This window comes from Myotis yumanensis, unplaced genomic scaffold (assembly GCF_028538775.1).
Source record: "Myotis yumanensis isolate MYYU_CA2020_CCGP unplaced genomic scaffold, mMyoYum1.0.hap1 SCAF_3, whole genome shotgun sequence".
Taxonomy (NCBI): domain Eukaryota; kingdom Metazoa; phylum Chordata; class Mammalia; order Chiroptera; family Vespertilionidae; genus Myotis; species Myotis yumanensis.
The window spans coordinates 152,984,896-153,004,909 of NW_027223754.1; the positions used below are offsets into that span (position 1 = coordinate 152,984,896).

The 20,014-nt window shown below is 40.5% G+C and overlaps 1 protein-coding gene across 2 annotated transcripts; it reads right to left on the bottom strand.

Annotated features, from left to right (window-relative positions):
- Positions 1–5,887: 5,887 nt before the first annotated feature.
- Positions 5,888–19,440, bottom strand: RXYLT1 (ribitol xylosyltransferase 1). Of its 2 annotated transcripts, none has more exons than XM_070407651.1 (6): positions 19,171–19,440; positions 18,156–18,311; positions 14,661–14,763; positions 11,960–12,274; positions 9,676–9,846; positions 5,888–6,317 (listed from the first exon to the last, which is right to left on the bottom strand). In XM_070407651.1, the coding sequence occupies exons 1-6, from the start codon at positions 19,337–19,339 to the stop codon at positions 5,900–5,902; spliced, it is 1,332 nt and encodes a 443-aa protein (XP_070263752.1). In that variant the 5' UTR covers positions 19,340–19,440; the 3' UTR covers positions 5,888–5,899. The 2 variants fall into 2 exon arrangements, with proteins under 2 accessions (XP_070263752.1, XP_070263753.1); XM_070407652.1 differs by lacking the exon at positions 19,171–19,440 and adding an exon at positions 18,802–18,884.
- Between the last annotated feature and the right edge of the window lie 574 nt (positions 19,441–20,014).

Genomic DNA, 20,014 nt, shown 5'->3' on the forward strand with positions numbered 1-20,014 from the left:
CATGTTTCTATTCGCCTGTTGATGGACATTTTTGTCGTTTCCAATTTTTTACTGCTATAAGCAATGTTGCTCTGAATATATATTTTGTTAATCCTCACACAAGGATATTTTTCCATTGATTTTTAGAGAAAGTGGAAGGGGGAGAGACAGAGAGAAACATCGAAGTGAGAGAAACATCAATTGGTTCACCTCCCGCACGTGCCCTGACTGGGACCAGAGATTGAGCCTGCAACCTGGGTATGGGCGCCCTTGACTGGAATGGAATCTGGGACCCTTCAGCCCGCAGACTGATGCTTTATCCACTAAACCAAACCAGCTAGGGAGCTATTTTAAAATTTGTTTCCTTATGCACATGGGTGAGAGTTTCTTACAGGGTGGTGGGCTGATAACGCATTGGGATAATGAGTGTAGTGTGCAGCTAGGTTTTCAATGTAAGCGGAATGGAATAGCGGGGCTGCAGGGCATAGGCATCATTAACTTCATTTTATGTGCCAAATTGCTCTGCGATGTGTGGTAACAATTTCAACTCTTCCATTGTACATGAAGGTGCCTAAATACTTTAAAATTTTTGCCAATATGATAAATCTAAACTGGTATCTCCTTTTTATTTCAATTTGCATTTCCCTGGTTACTAGCAAGGATAAATGTGTTTACATGTGTTTACTGGCTGTTTGTCGTTCCCCTTCCTTGAATTGTCTGGGTAATGTGAAACAATATAGCAGGCAGACCCCACTTGCACAGGATGTGTGCATGTGAGCATGTAATTGTGTCCCCACAGGCCTTGCTGGGTATTTAAGCAGGACTTATTCAACTTCAGAAACGGTAAGTGAAATTTACAGGAGGAAACTAATGAATGTATTATATTTAATAAAATATAAGTACTCACATTTGTCTTTTGTCATTAAGAATTTAAAAGCTATTGAAGTACTGAGAAACTTGAACACTGCTCTTTTGCCAAAAATTACCTACTTTTTAGGTTTCTGATTGTGCAAACTTTAAAAACACAAACCCATCTTTCATTAAACAATGAACACATTCTGGATTCTAACTGGTTCATTTAAGAATGAAAGGTTTCGTCCTGATTCTTGCTGCAGTGTGGGAGACAATCACTCACTCAGAAGACTTCTCTATCCAAAATTCAATAGCATTTTCCCCCCAGTTCCCTATTATCCTCCTTGCCTCAGTTGAGAAATAACCAGCAAAAACTCAGGAAACCATGACACTATTTGTGGTTTCGCAGCTCCCTCTCCTGGACAAAGCTGACATTGCACAGCAAATGTCCATCTTCCACTGCATATTACAATTAAAATTTTGTTTCTTTATTTCTACTTTAGAGCCTAAAGCTGATTATATATATATATATATATATATATATATATATATATATATACAGTTGTTTGTATGGAAAATAAATAATACAAGAATAAACTCTTAGGTACTCAACAACTGTAAACCTACATTTGCCCCACCTTGTATTTTATCTATCTACCTACCATCTCTCATCTATCTGTTACAGATAAATTAGTATAGGTAAGTACTTGATAGACAACTTGGCTTATTTTCCTTCTCTTCTCCTAAGTCTGTGTGACAGAAATCCCTTCGATAAAGTTTTTTAAAATGTTATAATTTGATAATTTATCCTTGACGATGTCTTTTCCTTATATACTAACTATTCTCTATTTTTTAATCCTGTCAATGTAAGAAACATCTGCAGATGAAAAGGGGCTACATGCTGTGACAAGTTCAGGGGAGGCCTATGTGAGGCCTTGCAAACTCAGAGACCTAAAGTAACCACAAAGAATGGTATGAAAACTTTTTAACTAAAAGCAGTTTGTAGCAGGTAGTCATGTCCTAGTCCCTGACAAAAGGTTAAAACAGGGAATCGTTTGGGGGGTCTGGAATGGATTAACTTAATTTACATTATTTCTAATGGGGAAAAATGCTTCCGTTTTTGGGCAGCCTTCCCGACCAAATTAAGTTTAAGAACCGAGGTTCCACTGTACTTAGATAAATTTTACCATATAGCGGGAGAACCAAAGTTTCCTTTACCCTCAAGGTCTTCTGGCTGATCTAATTATCCAATAGATCTGAGACAGATTGGCAATAGAAAACAACCAAATTTAATACATACATACATATGTATGGGAACCCCACACGCATGAGAGTCAGAGATCCCCCATGCAGGTGAGGGTCAGAGATAAAGAGGGATTGAGGTATTTAAGACAACTTGTTCTGGACCCCACAAGGATAATGTGTCAGGCAGGACAATTATCCTCTACCCCTGAAGGTTTTCTGGATGGACTGATAATTAAATCATCATGAGACAGATTAGCAAGAGAAAAGCAAATTAGCAAGAGAAAAAAGTGTAATGACATGAACAGGAGAGACCCAGGAACACCGAGTAGCTCAACAGAATGGCAGGAGCCATCACCTTAAATAGCACCTTCAGCTACAGACAACATTTGCTCCTTTTTTCGAAAAAGTTCTTTTAACAGTAAAAGAAGACACATAACAATCACTGTAATAAAATGACTTCAACAATAATACATCCTGACAGTTGAAGAGCCCAGACCATAATTTCCCTGTGCTGGTGCCATGACAGCAGCTTCACTTCTAGCATAGACGCAGGGCTCCGAGGGACAGAGATTGCCAGTTACAAGAAAGAACAGTTTTCTTTCAATTGGTAACTTTAAAAACACCTGTATTTTTGCTACAGAAAAATTCTGCCACTAGAGCAGGGGTGGGCAAACTTTTTGACTTGAGGGCCACAATGGGTTCTTTTTTTTTTTTTAATACATTTTATTGATTTTTTACAGAGAGGAAGGGAGAGAGATAGAGAGTTAGAAACATCGATGAGAGAGACATCGATCAGCTGCCTCCTGCACATCCCCCACCGGGGACGTGCCCGCAACCCAGGCACATGCCCTTGACCGGAATCGAACCCGGGACCCTTCAGTCTGCAGGCCGACGCTCTATCCACTGAGCCAAACGGGTTTCGGCCACAATGGGTTCTTAAACTGGACCGGAGGGCCGAAACAAAAGCATGGATGGAGTGTTTGTGTGAACTGATATAAATTCAAAGTAAACATCATTACATAAAAGGGTACGGTTTTGTTTTTTTTTAGTTTTATTCATTTCAAACGGGCCGGATCTGGCCTGCGGGCCGTAGTTTGCCCACAGCTGCACTAGAGTGTATCGAACTCAAAGATACATTTTTGTCTAATTGACTTAAATAAAATAACTATAGCCCTTAATATGGTATTTTAATTACTGTTTTCTTGGTAACAAATGTAATTAATGACTAAACAATAATTTGTGATGTTTGTGAAAACTAATTCTTAGACATTTAAGTAGTCCCATATTTATGGAGGACTTAGAGTAGAAATAATTCTTTTTATTGAGGCATACCTGACATAACATTACATTAGTTTTAGGTGTTCAACATAATAATTTGGTATTTGTATATACTGGGAAATTACCACTACAATAAGCCTAGTTAACATCTGTTTTTGCTTTTTGTGATAAGGACTGTTAGAAATTACTGATACCATATTAAATTTGATAATTCAGAAGTTTTGTATGCCACATATAGCTTTCAGTCTCAAATTACTTTATAGATTAATAATATATCTCACAGGTAGGTTTTCTAAACAATATTTCATATTTTCCTAAATGTGGAATTAATTTCAATGACATTATTTCTGTAGTAATTTGCTACCTGAAAAAGATTATTTTATTTAGAAAATTTGCCTAAACCAAATATGGATTTGGAAAGCAGTAAAGTATAGAACTTGGTGATTACTTGGAGGGGTGGGATGGAAGAAACAGGAATTCACAGATTCCAGCTTGAGAAACAGCATGGTTAGTGACACCATTTACTGAGATTGAGGAGGTTTGAGAGCAAATAGGTTTGTGTGTGTGTTGGAGGAAGAAGGTAATGAATGCAGTTTTAGTTAAATAGATTAACATGCATAATCTTGACATTCCGAAGGCTTTGCTGGCAACAAATACATCAATGCAGAAAGCAGTCTTTGAAAGAATTATGGGCAACAGCAAGTACCACATAAAGAGAAAGATGATCCAGTCTTGTTGGTGAAATATAGCACAGAGACTTCTTTGACCTACTCACAGGAGAAGTGTGTTATAACCTTGGGCCTGGCAGCTCCTGTTCATGGAAGACAAACTGGGGACTCGGGATGAAGCGTTTGGCTGTAGTGTTGGGTAGGCTCTTCTGGTTCAGAAGTCAGCTCAAGTAACCAGGAGCAAAGAGGGTGAAGGCTCAAGAAAGGAGATAATTCTGAAGATACACGATAGGGGAATAAAAAAGCATCTCAAAGTTCACAGGTGTTGGATCTGAAAACCCATAGGAACCACCCCAACAGCTCTGGGTAGATTCTCTTCTTGAGCTTGTTCTTAGCATCTTTGCTCCTCTCATAGCCCAACTCCACCTTATAGCTCCTATTATTGCATCCTTTCAGGTTCTGTTCCTGCAGCTGACTCACAGGTTCTCAGTATTTTCTAGTTTACAAAGGCCTTGAACTAGCTATCTGCCTCAGTTATTATTTCTTGATACTAATGTTCAGGGTCATCAGGAAGCCTACTGACAGGGTACCCTGAATAAAGTGTCCACAGCTGTCACCTGAAGTTGGTCCATAAAAGGAGAGACACATAGAATAAAATGGTTCCCTCCTGTGGTGTTTTTAGCAGGGACAATTCCCTCAGAATTGAATAGGGTTGTGGCGGGCACCACAATTCTTCAATATGATGTTAAGGTAAGGCTCTTCATATCCAGACTGCCAGACCTTCTGATGATGTGGAGTCCCTGTGTAAGCTCTGGGTCCATGAAAGTCTGGGGGAATGTATACCTATTGAATATCTATGGCCATTCATATAATGAGACAAAAACAGCCTCATTAGCAATGATGTTAATCCCCTGGTTTCACAGAAATTAAGCCATAGCATTTCTGAAAAAATAAAAAGCAGGCAAATGAACAGATTGAGCCCATGTTCCCCTGCATCCTCTCGGGAGCCCAAGGACCTGAAGATAAAGACCACTCGTCAGCCTCAATCAAAGCCACTGCTCTCCAAGGGCGTCCGGCAGCCTCTGCATCAAGCGCTCTTCTGAGCTGACCTGCCTTCTCTGGCCTTCAGTGACAACTTCTGTAGCGTTCAGGCACTAATTTTTTGGTTCTGACTGCCCCAGTCCATGTTTTGTATGGATTATGACTCATTTCTGCATCCAGGCACCCACCTCAACACGATCCAACAAAACTTGAGTCATCTAAAAGTCTAACTCCACAAGATTTGTCCACATACATTTCCAACATGGCATGATTACTCCCAAATATGTAAAAGAGCACGTGATATTTAAATTTAACCCCAACTAGTAAGGAATAAGAAAATGAATCAGAAATAACTATTTAGAGTTTACTGTATATACTGGGTACTTCATATATTATTTCATTTCATATTTACAACTTACCCTACGAGGTACCATTATCTCCATTTTACATTGAAAGGAATCAAGACACAGAGCAATTAGGTGGCTTCCTCGAGGTCCCCAGATAGGTGCAGAGGCTAGGTTTTAACTCAGGCTGTCTGACTCCAAAGCCCAGTCTTTCCACTTCACAATGCTGCTCCCCTAGAGTGGGTTCAATGGGTGAGAAGAGTTAAGAAATACTGAATTGTTCATCTTTATAAAAGCGAGCTGAATAACATTTTAGCTTCATTTTCGGAGTGGCCCAGCAAGGGAGCACTTGGTCAAGCATGACAGACATAACCTAGGGTGTACAAGGGCACCTTGAAGAACATTTATAAACACACAGTCACACAAACACACACACACAATGTTAGGAATCATTTAAAAAATCAGATCTTGGCTCAAAGAGATAATTAATAGTTAACCTTTATTGTTTATTAAAAATGAACTTTCTAAAATATTAGTAAATTTTGTTTTTAGCTCTGTTTTGAAGTGTTGATACCAGTGAAGTAACATTTTTCTTCTTTGAATTTTTTCTTGTAAAGTCATAGTTTTCTCTTTTTCTAGAACAGCAGGAAGTTCCTTCCAGTTCTTAATAAAGATAAAGGGAGCTCCCATGGACTTGAGTAACTGCAGAGGAGCATTCTGGGAAACAGATGTATTTCCACAGCTGCCAGCTGTCATGACATCTTCCACCACAGGAATGGAGCCATAGGAGCAAGCCTCATATATTCTATAACATTCCGTGTTTACTCCAACTGGGCACAATGTGAGGTCACTCTGGAGCAAAGCTTCTTGATAATTCTTAAGGCTTTCATTTGTTTCCTGAGGCTGCCACCTGGAAAATCAGAAAAACAGCTGTAGTTTTCACTTTACTAAGCATATCTTTTGTGGAAAAAAAAAAGGTTTTACTTAAAAAAAAAAGTTTTTATTGATTTTTATAGAGAGGGATACAGAGATAAAAACAACGATGAGAGAGAAACATCACCGATAGGCTGCCTCCTGCATACCCCTACTGGGGATCGAGCCCACAACCTGGGCATGTGCCCTGATCTGGAATAGAACCAGTGATCTCTGGGTTCACTCAGCCACACCAACTGGGTGATTTTACCTTTTAATGTTAGTTACAGGCAATGGTAAACTATTATAGAGATGACAGGCAGAAAAGATAAATAAAATCTTGCCCAAATAGATTTCTTGAAAATATTTAAGAATTTGAAAAGTTTACAGCTACACATTTTTAAAATCCAGTGGTCAGCATAAAATTTCTGAATGAATGTTAATTCAGCCAATATTTTATGACTGTCAAGTTCTTCTCTCTCTACCTCACCCTCCTAATTCCTGCCCCTTGGAGCTTATAATCTAGATGTAGTGATAGACACAAGTAGCAACCAAGTCAAGTCAGTGAGCTATTTAGAAGGTGTTACTAGTAAGTGCTGTGAGGAAAAATGAAGCAGAGTGAGGGAAGGGTTTCTGAGGGGGCAGTGTTGTGATTTGAAATAGGTGATCAGGAGCATGTCTCATTACAGGAGCACCTAAGCACAGAGCTGGAGGTGAAGGAGCAAAACATGCAAATATCTGGGGGAGAACAGAGTGCAAAGAAAGTATAAAGGCCACGAGACATCATGTTTGTGGCATGTTCAATGAACACAAGGAAGCCAGGGTGGCTGAAGCAGAGTGGCTATGGGGGAAGGATGAGGTCAGAGAATCCTGTCTTGCAGGTATGGATCAGAGGGGTGACTGACCTGACCTGTGTGGTATCAGAATCAATCTGGCTGTTGTATTGAGAATGGACTACACAGGGGCCAGGGTAGAAGCTGAGAGGCCAGTTCAAAAGCTAGATGTTCTCTCCTGACTATTCCTATGCTCTCAGTAAAATGAGCAATGGGGTCAGAAGGTATGTGTAGTTTGGAAGAGAGAACACGTTATGAAACATTCTCTTGGAGAGCGGAAGAATACAGAGACAAGGGAAATGGATGATTGTTGAACACTTGAGGGTCAAGGGCATGTATTAAAAGTGAGATTGATTGGAAGTTTCCTCCAAGTGTTTGGTAGCATGGGTATAGGTTTGGTGCAGGCAAGAGAGCTAGATTTAACCAGAGTTAGGGTTTGCTAAATTAAGAAACAATCATAGTCAACATCTAACCATGATTGACTATGACATTTAAGTGGGGTAAAGAAGAAAGTAAAGGTATGAGGTGAGCAAAGGACAATGAAAAGGGAGTAGGAACAATGGGTTGTAAGTCCCAGCTAAACTGTAGGAGATTATTACAGAGAATGAGCTGGCCTGACAGGAAATGGTGGTTACCGAGAGAGATGCTGGAACTTGAGACCATGGAGAAGAAGCAGGATGTGTAGGATAAGGTCTAGGAAAGGACCTTGATAGTGAATAGCTGAGGTCACGTGAAGACCAGATCATGGAGGAGATGAGGTAAAGTAACTGCAAGACCAAGGTGATGGAAGGACCATCTATTTAGATTTGGGAGTCACCAAAAGTGAGACTGGAGTAATGTCAGAGAGAGTGTGCCAGGAACTAAACTCTTCAAAGAATTAAGGAGATAAACCCAAAGGTCAGAGTATGACATCAAAGAGTAAAAGTAATGGATGGTTTTGTCTGCTGGCATGAGATTCAAAATTGCAGGTTTTAAGAAGGGAAAGGGGAGAACGGTCTGGAAGCAGCCATGGGAAACAAGGAGGACAGCTACTTGACCTCCTGGCCCAATGGTATGAGAAGAATTACAAGAATAATTTTATACCCACCATAAACTTTGCCATTATACACTACCCTCACTCATTCCATTCCAGGCACACTGTCCCTTGTTCCTCAACCATGGTAAGCGTGGTTCCGCCTTAGGCCCTTCACATTTGCCCTCCCTTGGCCTGAACTACTATTCTCCCAAACAGACACAAGGCTCATCCTGCACCTTCTTCATGGCTGAGCTTAAATGTAACCTTCTAGCTCAGTGATGGCGAACCTTTTGAGCTCGGCGTGTCAGCATTTTGAAAAACCCTAACCTAACTCTGGTGCTGTGTCAAATATAGAAATTTTTTGATATTTGCAACCATAATAGAACAAAGATGTATATTTTTGATATTTATTTTATATATTTAAATGCCATTTAACAAAGAAAAACCAACTAAAAAAATGAGTTCACGTGTCACCTCTGACACGCGTGTCATAGGTTTGCCATCACTGCTCTAGCTAGTGCTTTCTTTGGCCACTCTAAACCAGCAAATTCTCCACTCCTGATCCCTCATCCTCTTTACATCGCTTCTCTGCTCAACTTTTTTTTTAACATGGCATTTCTCATCTTTTGACACATATTTTACTGATTTGTGTCCTCCAATAAGCATCTAAGTCCTAAGAGGGCACTTATGACTATTTTGTTCACTGCTGTATCCCTCATGGCTAAAACAGTTGCTTGATAAATGCTTGTTGACTGAATGGATATATTATGGTTACACAAATAATGGAATTAGGAGTTATGTTTTCTAGAAGAGAGTATCTGCTACAATGAATGCATTTCTAGATCTAGAAGGACATTCATTCTTTGGTGACTCTGCTTCATACACGCAAAACTCTACTTGATCTTTTAAAAACAAAATGAGTAATTCCAAAATGTCTTCTTTCACTCCAGAACACCTGGTTCACAATTACTAGGTAAAACAATGGAAGAAAGTCAATCCTATTAAATCAATGTGTACATCCATCCATCCACTGCCCCTTTATCCTGGCCTACTCTATGCAAGGTCCTGTGTTAGATCTGGGGATCTGAAGAACAGTCCTTGGGTGCTGTCAGGTTCCTAAGGAGGGAGGAGTGCTCCAGGCCAATACTGGAACACTGAGCTGGTCTGCAGAACACCTCAGGGATGACCCAAGACCTTATTGGCACATTCCCTAGTCCCTGTGTGTCAAGTCTGACTAACAAATATGATTGAGGAAACCCAAACAATTGACATTGCATATGACAGTTACTAGTGTTCCTCTTCAAGATGAACTATAGCTATAAGAGATTCTCCCTGTTTTAAACGTATACAACCCAAGTTCTTCATAGTTTCAATTACCAATCTATCTCCTAGGAAAAGACAAATCTAAGTGGAGTTAACACTGTCTCATTGGAAAACCTGTGCTGCCACATAAAGCAAATCTCAGACAGGAGAACAACATGAATGAATCAAGTAAACACAGAACTTACTGTTCTCTTACTGAAACCCAACAGAGCTTATCAATTCCACCTTGTTTCAAAATGTTCATGAGTGCTTGTCTGGATGAATTTTCATAAATAGTTCCTAGGAAATTACATAAGTAGGGCCTTTCATTATACAGCATTGACCAACTTGCCTCCACCACAGGGAAATTCCTGTACCTATAAAAACAAGTACATGTGAGTTAACAATATATGACAGCAGAAATGGCACAATTCCCATAACCCAACATCTTAGCATGATATAGAAAGAAGAGATTTAGAATGCCTTTCTAAACCCACAAGTTAATTTTCCATGCTTACTTTTGAAAAGTCCTTAAATCTACTGACTTAAAAAAAAAAAGATTCTCACAATAACATCTTTTACAAAATTGCAATAGAGACTGTGGGCCAAAGGGCTTTGTTTTTTATATTCTTCAACTTCTATTACACATCTGTAGCTGTAAGGCAGGTTGAATTCAAGATCTTATAAGTATAAATAATCTTTTATATTCATAATGATCATGATTTAGTGAGTGCTTTAGCCAAGTGATAGCATACATATTGCTAGAGCAAAGAGCTCCCAGTTCGAAAGCTGTAGGTAGATTAAAAACAAAACAAAACAAAACAAAAAACACTCAAAAAAACTTGTGTGCCATACAGGAGAGACCTATTGCAATTGGCCCATTTTTATGGGCATTTGGAAGTAACAGGAATCAAACTGTGTGCCTGAAATATAACCTTCACGTAAGAGCAAAGCTTTATATAACAGTCTACGACAGGTTTCTCAACCTCAGCATTTCCGCCATTTGGGGCCAGACAATTACGGTATTTGTCGCGGAAGCTGTCTTCTACATTGTAGGATACATCCCTGGCCTCTCTCTGTTCACCAGATGTCAGCATCACCTGTCTTCCCTCCCCTGTAACAACCCAAAAGATTTCCAGACATTGTCAAATGTCTCCTGGGGTAGGGAGTAGAGGGTAAAACTGCCCCTGGTTGAGAACCACTGATTTAAAACAGAGATATTGGCTAGTTCAACATTACCAGAATTACAGAGATTCCATCCCATACTATATTAATAAGTTAGGTAGTATTACTGTGAAAAAGTAATATTTTTTGGCTTCAAAACAGTTAATAAATATAGGCTCTACTTAAGGGATAGATTTTTCAGATCCATCCCTTGGCTATACTTAATTTAACCTTTTTGTCTGATCCTACCCCAAATCTACTGAATCAGAATACTGTAGTGGTAAGCCAGGGATTCTGCCTTATTAATGTGCTTCTCTGGTGATATTCATGTATCAACTAGGCAGCAGACTAAGGCCACATCTTGTATAGTAAATATTTGATTCAGACATCATGTTAGTGAACTTTTTCATAATTCATCCATTCAGCAATGATTTACTAAGTGCCTACTTTGTGCAGGCACTGTTTTAGGCTCTGCAGATAAAGTAGTGGAAAAAAAATAAAAAGACAAAAATCCCTGTCACTGGGAAGTTTATGTAAAGCAGCAACTCATCTTAAAGCCAACTTACTTTTAATAAAAAACCCCTCTATTAACAGAAAGATAAAAAAATAAGTGTTTTTTATGTTTTGTTTTTAATTGATTTCAGAGAGAGAAAGGGAGAGGGCGAGAGGGAATGAAACATTAATGATGAGAATCACTGATTGGCTGCCTCCTGCATGCCCCCTACTGGGGATCAACCCAACAACCTGCTCATGTGCCCTGACCAGGAATCGAACTGTGACCTCCTGGCTCATGGACAGCTCTCAACCCTGAGCCACAGGGGCTGGGCAAGTTTTCCATTTTAAAGAGTTTATATATGACATTCTGAGAAACCTTAGCTATTAATTAGTTCTTCTTTTTAATAGAAATGTGTGCAATCAGTCTTAGTGGCAGATCTGATCATATTACTGGTATAATGCTTCCAAGCCCAAAGGTACAGTGTGCTCCTGATTTAATATTACCTTTAAAGAAAAGTAGGGTTTTTTTTAAAAAAACTGTTAATTATAGAGATTCTACAATAATGGCTTTAAGGGGATCTGTTTGTCTGCCATCCTCTGCTAAACCTCTCTTTAAGGAACTGTTGATAAACTTAAAAGGTGAAAATACTCTAAAAACATTATTATCGTTGCTGAAGCAGGAGACCAAACCATATTTTTTCCCATGGGAAAGATTGTACCTGGCCTCAATGATCTCAAAAGAACTATATTTATTGCAAACCTAAAACACAATCGCCCTGGTTCTGAAATTCAGGTCTTAGTCTAGAAACATGCCTAATATTTTGTACTTACGTTGCTACTCCTAAAGGCCACTGAAAAACATCCATGTCATTAATCCAAGGGCTGTCATATATGATGAAAAGCAGCTCCACAAAGCCTCCATTTCTTTTGAGGAATTGGTTGATCCATTCATTGTTACAATGTTCATTTCCAAGCAAAACAACAGCAACATGCTGGAGTTTTTGAGTTTGTACTAAATTTTGTACATAAAGTAACCACTGGGTGGCATAAAAGACCTTTGCTTTTTCTCTTCCATTTAAAATGAGTACCACATTATTCACATCAACTGAGAAGTACCCTGGGACTACAGCTGGACCAGTGATGAAGCTGTAACAAAACAAGACACAAAGAAAAAAGAGAACAACCAGAAATTTTAAATCATTTTATATAAAATCTACAAGTTGAATGTTCCTATAAAAGCTTGCACTCGCCCTGACTGGTTTGGCTCAGTGGATAGAGCATCGGCCTGCGGACTGAAGGGTCCCAGGTTCGATTCTGGTGAAGGGCATGTACCTTGGTTGCGGGCACATTCCCAGTAGGGGGCGTGCAGGAAGCAGCTGAATCGATGTTTCTCTCTCATCGATGTTTCTAACTCTCTATCACTCTCCTTCTCCCTTCCTCTCTGTAAAAAAATCAATAAAATATATTTTAAAAAAAGCTTGCACTCACTGTGATGAGTAATGAGCTCACTACCTTCTTATAGTAGCAATATCTGGAAATTCTAAAAAAATAGGATCAGACATATTTTATTCTATCATGATCTTTGGAAATACGTTCAACTTTTTTGTAAGTGACAGATGCTTATTGAAAATATTAGAATTGAATATTGATAACGAGTTAGCATCTGGTTTTTGTCTTATCAAATAAGTATAAATTTCTATATATATTATGATAATGCCTGCACATGGAAATTACAGGATTTAGAAGGGAGTCTTCCGGGGATAAGCAAAGGCCATGATGAGCAGAAGTAAGATTCCTCCTTAGAAATGAAAACTAAAGTTGCCTGAAGATTTCAAACCATAAATCAACATATGATGAATATGAGTAGAGATAGGCAAAGTTCCTTCAAGAGACAGAATGGATCTCAGGCTGGCTTGTAACCTACTTGAATATATTAATATAAAGAATATATCAATAAGGTATTTGTGGGGAGGTACATGATAGAGAAATAGTAGACAGTAATGGAAGCACAGAAAAAGTAGAACTGAAAGGGAGGGAGATGTTGCAGTACCTATTTAAGTATTTTTAACAAGACTTCTATAGTGATTATTATGTGCCAGAGACTATACATCTTTTAAAAAAAAATAAATTTTTTATTGATCTCAGAGAGGATGGGAGGAGAGAGACAGAGATGATGAGAGCGAATCATTGATTGGCTGCCTCCTGCACGCCCCCCACTGGGGATGGAGCCCACAACCCGGGCATGTGCCCTTGACTGGAATCGAACCCGGGACCCTTCAGTCCACAGGCTGACACTCTAACCACTGAGCCAAACTGGCTGGGGCGACTATACATCTTTTAATGCATTTAATCTTCATAGCAATCTGGTGAAGTAGAAACTACTATTTGCCTTATTTTAAACATAAAGAAATCCAGGCACAGAGAGAAGAAACCTGCTCAATGTCAGATAGCTAATAATAGGTAAAGCTGAAATTTGAACTGAGATATTTTGGCTGCAAAGTCTATACACTTACAACTCATTCACACGGCTCCTCTGCCCAGAGGTGACAGGGCTTCACGAGGCTGACTCAGAAGTTCAGTGTGCCCTACACGTATTCATGTACTCATATGCTGAGACAGACTATGTTACTGATGATTCACTGGTGAATAATGAGTCACTTATCCCTTCTGAAACACATAGAGTTTGGAAGTGATACCATTGTAATTAGTCTAGTTATTAATAATGGGAAAGGAGCAAAGGGAAGGCCGGCTGGCAGGGGAGGGTCTTTAGGGGTGATCAGGCCAGCAGGCAGAGTGGTTAGGGGCGATCAGGCAGGCAGGCAGGTGAGTGGTTAGGAGCCAGCGGGTCCCGGATTGCAAGAGGGATGTCCCCAAGGGGTCCCAGATTGAAGAGGGTGCAGGCCGGGCTGAGGGACCCCCTCCCCCATGCACAAATTTTGTGCACTAGGCCTCTAGTATAAAATAAAAAAAAGAAAAAAGAATGCAGTGAAAATTCAATTAAAAATGAGATTAATCACAATTTTTCCTCTTGATTTCTCTAAGAAATGGAATCCTAACAGAAAAAAGAATCTTTGGTTAAAAATTTTCCCCTAACATCATTTTTACAGAAAGGCATTTTAAAATAATTATTTTTATTTTTTATTTCAATAAAAAGCAAAATCTAATAGAAAATAGCATTCTTTCATATGATAAAATTATCATAATTTTTCTAAATTAAATCTTAAGTCTATCTATTAAAAATCTTTAGAAAATATGCAGTTATAATTAAAAGTTTTATAAAAATAAAAGCTCAAAAATGTCTTAACAATACACTGATGTTATTGAATGTAAAAAACAGATTTTTAGTATTGCAGTAAAGTTCATAGGTCGATGCTCAACCACTGAGCCATGCTGACTGGGTGAGATTTCTCTATTCTTAACAAGTTGAAGTGGAAATACTTTCTATGATATAGTTTCCTCTTATTTTCCTTCTAGTATTTACAAAAAACATTGTATGGTAAACCAGCAAAGGTTAATGTTGTAAAATTAATACCTGTAATGTGTTCTTCCTACAATTGAATTTCCTTCTCTCCATTGAGCAGTCACATCGGTAGGATCAAGTATGCCTTCAAAAATATGCTCCCAGAGATACAAACCTAGTAATTACATAAACAAAACCATTTACTATCTGATCTACTCTGGTATGTAGAATGAGCATAAGTTCTGCTCTTTTATATCATTTGATTAGGAAAATAGATTTTTGGTAATAGGGTACAGCAGCTATAGGAAACTAGAGATTATATACTTATATATTATGAGTACCTATAAATGGGGTATAATATAACAAATATTTTAAATTCTGGAAGTGGCTTTGGAATTAGGTAATGGAAAGAAGCTGAAAGAATTTTGAGGAGTATGATTTTTAAAAAAGCCTAGATTAAATTGCCTTGAACAAATTGTAGGCAGAAATACGGATGTTACTGACTCTGCTGGTGAGAACTCAGAAAAAGTTGGGAGCACAGTAGGAAAAAAACCTATCATCTTAGGGGATACCTAAATCATAAGCAGACTGTTGGTAGAAATATGTACATTAAAAGCACTGTTGGTGAGGGTTTAGAAAATGAGTAACATGCTATTAAAAACTAGAGAAAAGTGGACCATTTGTTATACAGTCATACACCACATAATGACATTTCAGTCAGTGATGGACTGCATATTAGATGGTGGTCTCATCCTATCTAACAAAAGACAAAGATGCTAATTGACTGTACCTTCACTACACCCATCAGCCAATCAGAGCAATATGCAAATTAGCCACTAACAAAGATGGCAGCTAATTTGCATACTGTAGGCAGGGCGGGCTAGCGCGAGCCGCCAGCCGGGACCCCCGTGTGCCGCCTAAGCCCCGCTGCCAGCCAGCACCCCTGCGTGCAGCCCTGGGCGGCGGTGCTTGGCGACGCAATTGTGCCGCCTAAGCCTCGCCGCCAGCCGGGACCCCTGTGTGCGGCCCTGGGCGGCGGGGCTTGGTGGCACGATCGGCCCGAGGAAGTCCTATTCTTGCAGGAATCTTCCTGCAAAGGGCTTCTAGTCTATATATATAAAAGCCTAAGCAACTGAAAGCAACTGAACAACCAGTCGACTGGTCGCTATGATGTGCACTGACCACCAGGGGGCAGAAGCTCAACACAGGAGCTTCCCCCTGATGGTCAGTGCGATCCCACAGCCAATCTCCCGTAGCCAGCCAACCTCCCGTAGCCGGCCAACCTCCCTCGGTCTCTCTCCCTGGCCAACTGGCCCCAATTGGGACTGGGTGAGATGGCCCCAATCAGCCCTGATAGTTGGCCAGGCCGAGGGACCCCACCCATGCGTGAATTCGTGCACCAGGCCTCTAGTAAGATTATAATGGAGCTAAAAAATTCCTATGCCTAGCAATGTCATCAAGTCATAGTACAATGCATTACTCACGAATTTGTGGTGATGCTGGTGTAAACAAACTTACTGTGCTGCTAGTCATAGAAAAGTATAGCACATATATTTACAGTAGTAGGATATACCATCTAGGTTTGTGTAAGTATACTCTGATGTTTGCACAAGGATGAAATCACTTAATGGCATTTCTCAGACTGTATCCCTTTGTTAAGTGGCATATTACGTATAGCAGCAGAAAGCTTAGCTGAATTGTGTCCTGCAGTTGTGTGGAAAGCAGAACTTGTAAACAATAAATTTGGATATTTAGCTGAAGAGATTTCTAAGCAAAATGTTGATGCTGTGGCCCAGTTTCTTCTTATTAATTATAGTAAAACATGAGAGGAAAGAGAGATTGAGGAAAAAACTGTTAAGTAAAAATGAACCAGGACTTGATGATTAGGAAATTCTCAGCCTACTCAGATTGCAAAAGAGGTGAAAATTTAGGAGATTCACTGTCGGAAAAGAATGCTCTTGAGAGGAGGCCAAGGATATGACTTGATATCTTTAGGCTAGAGCCTCAGAATATAAAAAGATCATACTATTTAGTCATATAGAGGGCTCTTTGAAGATATTAGATGCATAATTTATGTATCTCCTTCAGTAATCTTAGCAGAAGCCAGAAATAGAGATGGGGTTGTCCAGGAAAAACCTGTGGAGGAGCTCTTTCCTAATGCAGCAAGTCCTCATGACATACATAGGAGACCCACAAGGTTCTTGAGAATGTTATATCAGCAGAAACACTGACAGCTTGGACTAAAGAGACCCAGAGAAGCTGAAATGAGAGGAGGCTGCTGGACTTCCAAAATCCTATCTTCAAGAAACAGGCTGGAAAACTACTGATCTGAAAACACTTGCTAACCTTCATGAAAAAGGAAGAATGACTTCAAAGCCAGAGCTGAAAGGCCAGAAGCAAAGCTTGTGCCACAGATTATTCCCAGGCCTTAAAACTAATGGAGTTTCCCTGGTTGAATTTCAAAATTGTTTGGACCAGTGACTCAATATTACTACCATTTTCTCCCTTTTTAAGTGGGAATATCTATAACTGGTATGCTATTACTGTGCCTGGGGAATAGGTTGATGAAAGTAAAATTTGATAAAACTCATCTGCCACTTTGTGCTTATTAGATTAAAAACGAAAAGTCTGGAAATAATGAAAACTTGTTAAGATGTAGATTTAATTAAAAACTAGAATGAGAAAATGTTAATTTAAACGAAGAAATTAATATTAGAGATTTTATAAAGAAAAAAATTGTTAGAACTTGATGATTGGGGGCCTGGTTCTGGGTACCTGAAATTTAAAGAGCAGTTAGTAATCTTGCATGTATATTTGCATACAAGTGTGAATGAGTTTATGGAACAACATGGGGCAGGCTTTGTCCTCTTTTACTTTCCTCTCATCTGGCACTTTCTATCCATATCCCTTACTGTACGTATAAATCCAACTCATGTTTAAAGGCCAAATAAAGCCCCTTCTAAATCACTAAATTCTTTCTGACTCTTCTAAGAATTGAGGGTTCCATTCTCTAATTGAGCATAATATATAACTTGGAATGCTAGGCTCTCATGATACTCAGAGGAAAATGCTTTTGTGGGCAATCAAGGTTAATCAGCTGCATACTATATCCCTTTCTTGGACATTGACAATGAAATTGACAATGAATATTGGCCTATGAAAGGCTCTGAGAAATAAAAAAAGAACCTGGTTTAACTTTGTTCAGTTCAATCTTATCAAGGCCAGTGGCCACAACTTGTACTTGTGTATCAAGTATCGATAAACATAGATTCATAAAAATTCAGTTGACACAAGCATGTAACTATAATGCTTACATGACCCATTCTTTGTATCTACAAATCAACCTGTGCTCAACTAAAGACCAACAATAGAATGAGTGCATGTATTTACACAGATATTGCCTAACAGAAAGGAGAAATAAAATACTGAAAAAAACCCTGAAAAAATGCATCATGATATCTTTAACAAATAAAGAAATAAACTATAAATGCATTAAAATGAATTGAATATTAATAAAGTACATTTTCTGATGCTTTTTACATGTCTTGGCTCTACACGTTAACTTACCAATGGCAGCTTTGCCCCAGATTTGTACTCGGAAGTCTGTTTTCCCTTTCATGGATTTATTTAATATTTGGAGACTAGTTTTAAATCTGTGTTGTTGCTCATTTTTCTCATCTCCTTCCCAAGGATTCCATTCTTCACTTCCCAAAGTAGATTGTTCTGCGTTTTAAAAACAGTAACAGTGTTCATTAGTAAGGTAGAGCTGTAGCTAAAGTCAAGCCATTCAAATGAGATGTTAGAGAGTTCTAATTTCACCCTAACTTCAGCTCTTCAAAGAGGTGAACTAAATCTGAACTGGTTAGACGTACACATTACAAAAAGGAAATTAGAATCTAATTTCTATCAACCCTTTATTGTGAAAGATCTTAGAGATAAAACTTAACCCCAAACACAAAATTATCACTCCCAAACAAAAACCTTCTAAAATAAGTGGATAATATGTATCAAGTTACAAGTTTAACTTGTGCAACTCTTGATTGCATATACGTAGCCTACACATAAACACTTGACTTCCAATAAAGTGTCCAACACTTTTATATTCTCTTGTGCAAATTTCTGAATAAAGGGGAGAGATGAATGAATGTCCGCTCCTGGCACAGGCCAGGGGACCAGGATTTGGGGGTCAAGCGCCCTGGCCTTCGGAAATCACCGCGTGGCTAGAGAAGGCTCTCGGTTCCAACATGGAAATGGATGCACTGAGCCCCGCGGCATCCCCGAGGAGCCGGGCACACTGTGGCGACGTCTTGGACACTGAAGAGGTTTTAAAGGGGTGCGGGTCTGTCGGCTTTGGGGGGGCAATTGGGGACGACGTGTGGGATTCCGGCGGACTGAGGTCTCAGTGCACCCCCAACCCCGCGCCCAGGGCCGGCGAAGGAGAGCGGGAGGGAGCGCGCAGGCGGGGCGCCGGGCAATGCTGGACCCCGGAGCGGGATCCCGGGCTCGCGGCGTGGCTCCGCCCGGCCCCCACCGCCCCGCCGCCCCGCGCAGCCGGGACAGAGGCCACTGCGCCGGGTCCTACCTCGGCCGCGCCCCTCCCGCGCTGGGGCCGCCCCCTTCCGGAGGCCCCGCGAAGAGGCGGCCGGTGCCCGGCGGCGGCGCCCGAAAAAGACGTGGTAGGCGGCGTAGAGAGAGAAGAGGCAGTATAGGGCGATGAGAAACGAGCACAGCCGCTTCCGCGTCAGCCGCATCCCACTTGGGCTTCCTGCCAGGCCACCGCCGCCCAGGCCCGGGGCCGAGGCGACGCCGCCACTCAGGGCCGCGGCCCGAGAGGCGTCCGGTGCAGGCCCAGGCCCAGACCCAGAACCACCAGCACCTGCGGCCCGCGGCCCTGACGCCCCGCCCACGCCCCGCCCCGCCCCGCCCACAGCCCCTCCCTCCCGCCTGCGTCCGAGCCCGGCTCAGGCCCCGCCCACAGCCACGCCCCCGCGTCTCCCAAAGCCCCGCCTATAGCTTTCCGCCCCGCCCTCTTACAGGCCCCGCCCCTTCGGGGCGCTGAGACCGGCCAACTCTGATTCCGGAATTGTGCTTTGGAAGATCGCCCATTCCTCCCTTTGACCTCTGCAGTGCATCCACTGTGCCTTACACTGCTCACCTTCCCCTGTCCATAAAGACAGCACCCTCCGTGGTCCTTGAAGATCATGTCAATTTTGAACATGTAATCCCCAGAGTTCAGCATAGGGCCTGCAGCAGTGACAGATGAATGAATATAAATGTTCATAAAAAAATTAAATGGCGATAGAGGCAAACATTGTGAATGTGATTAATGCCACTAAGAAATGGTTAGAATGGCGAACCTTATGATATATATCTTACCATATATGAAGGTATTTTTAAAAGTCAACTTTTATTTCTATGATGTGACT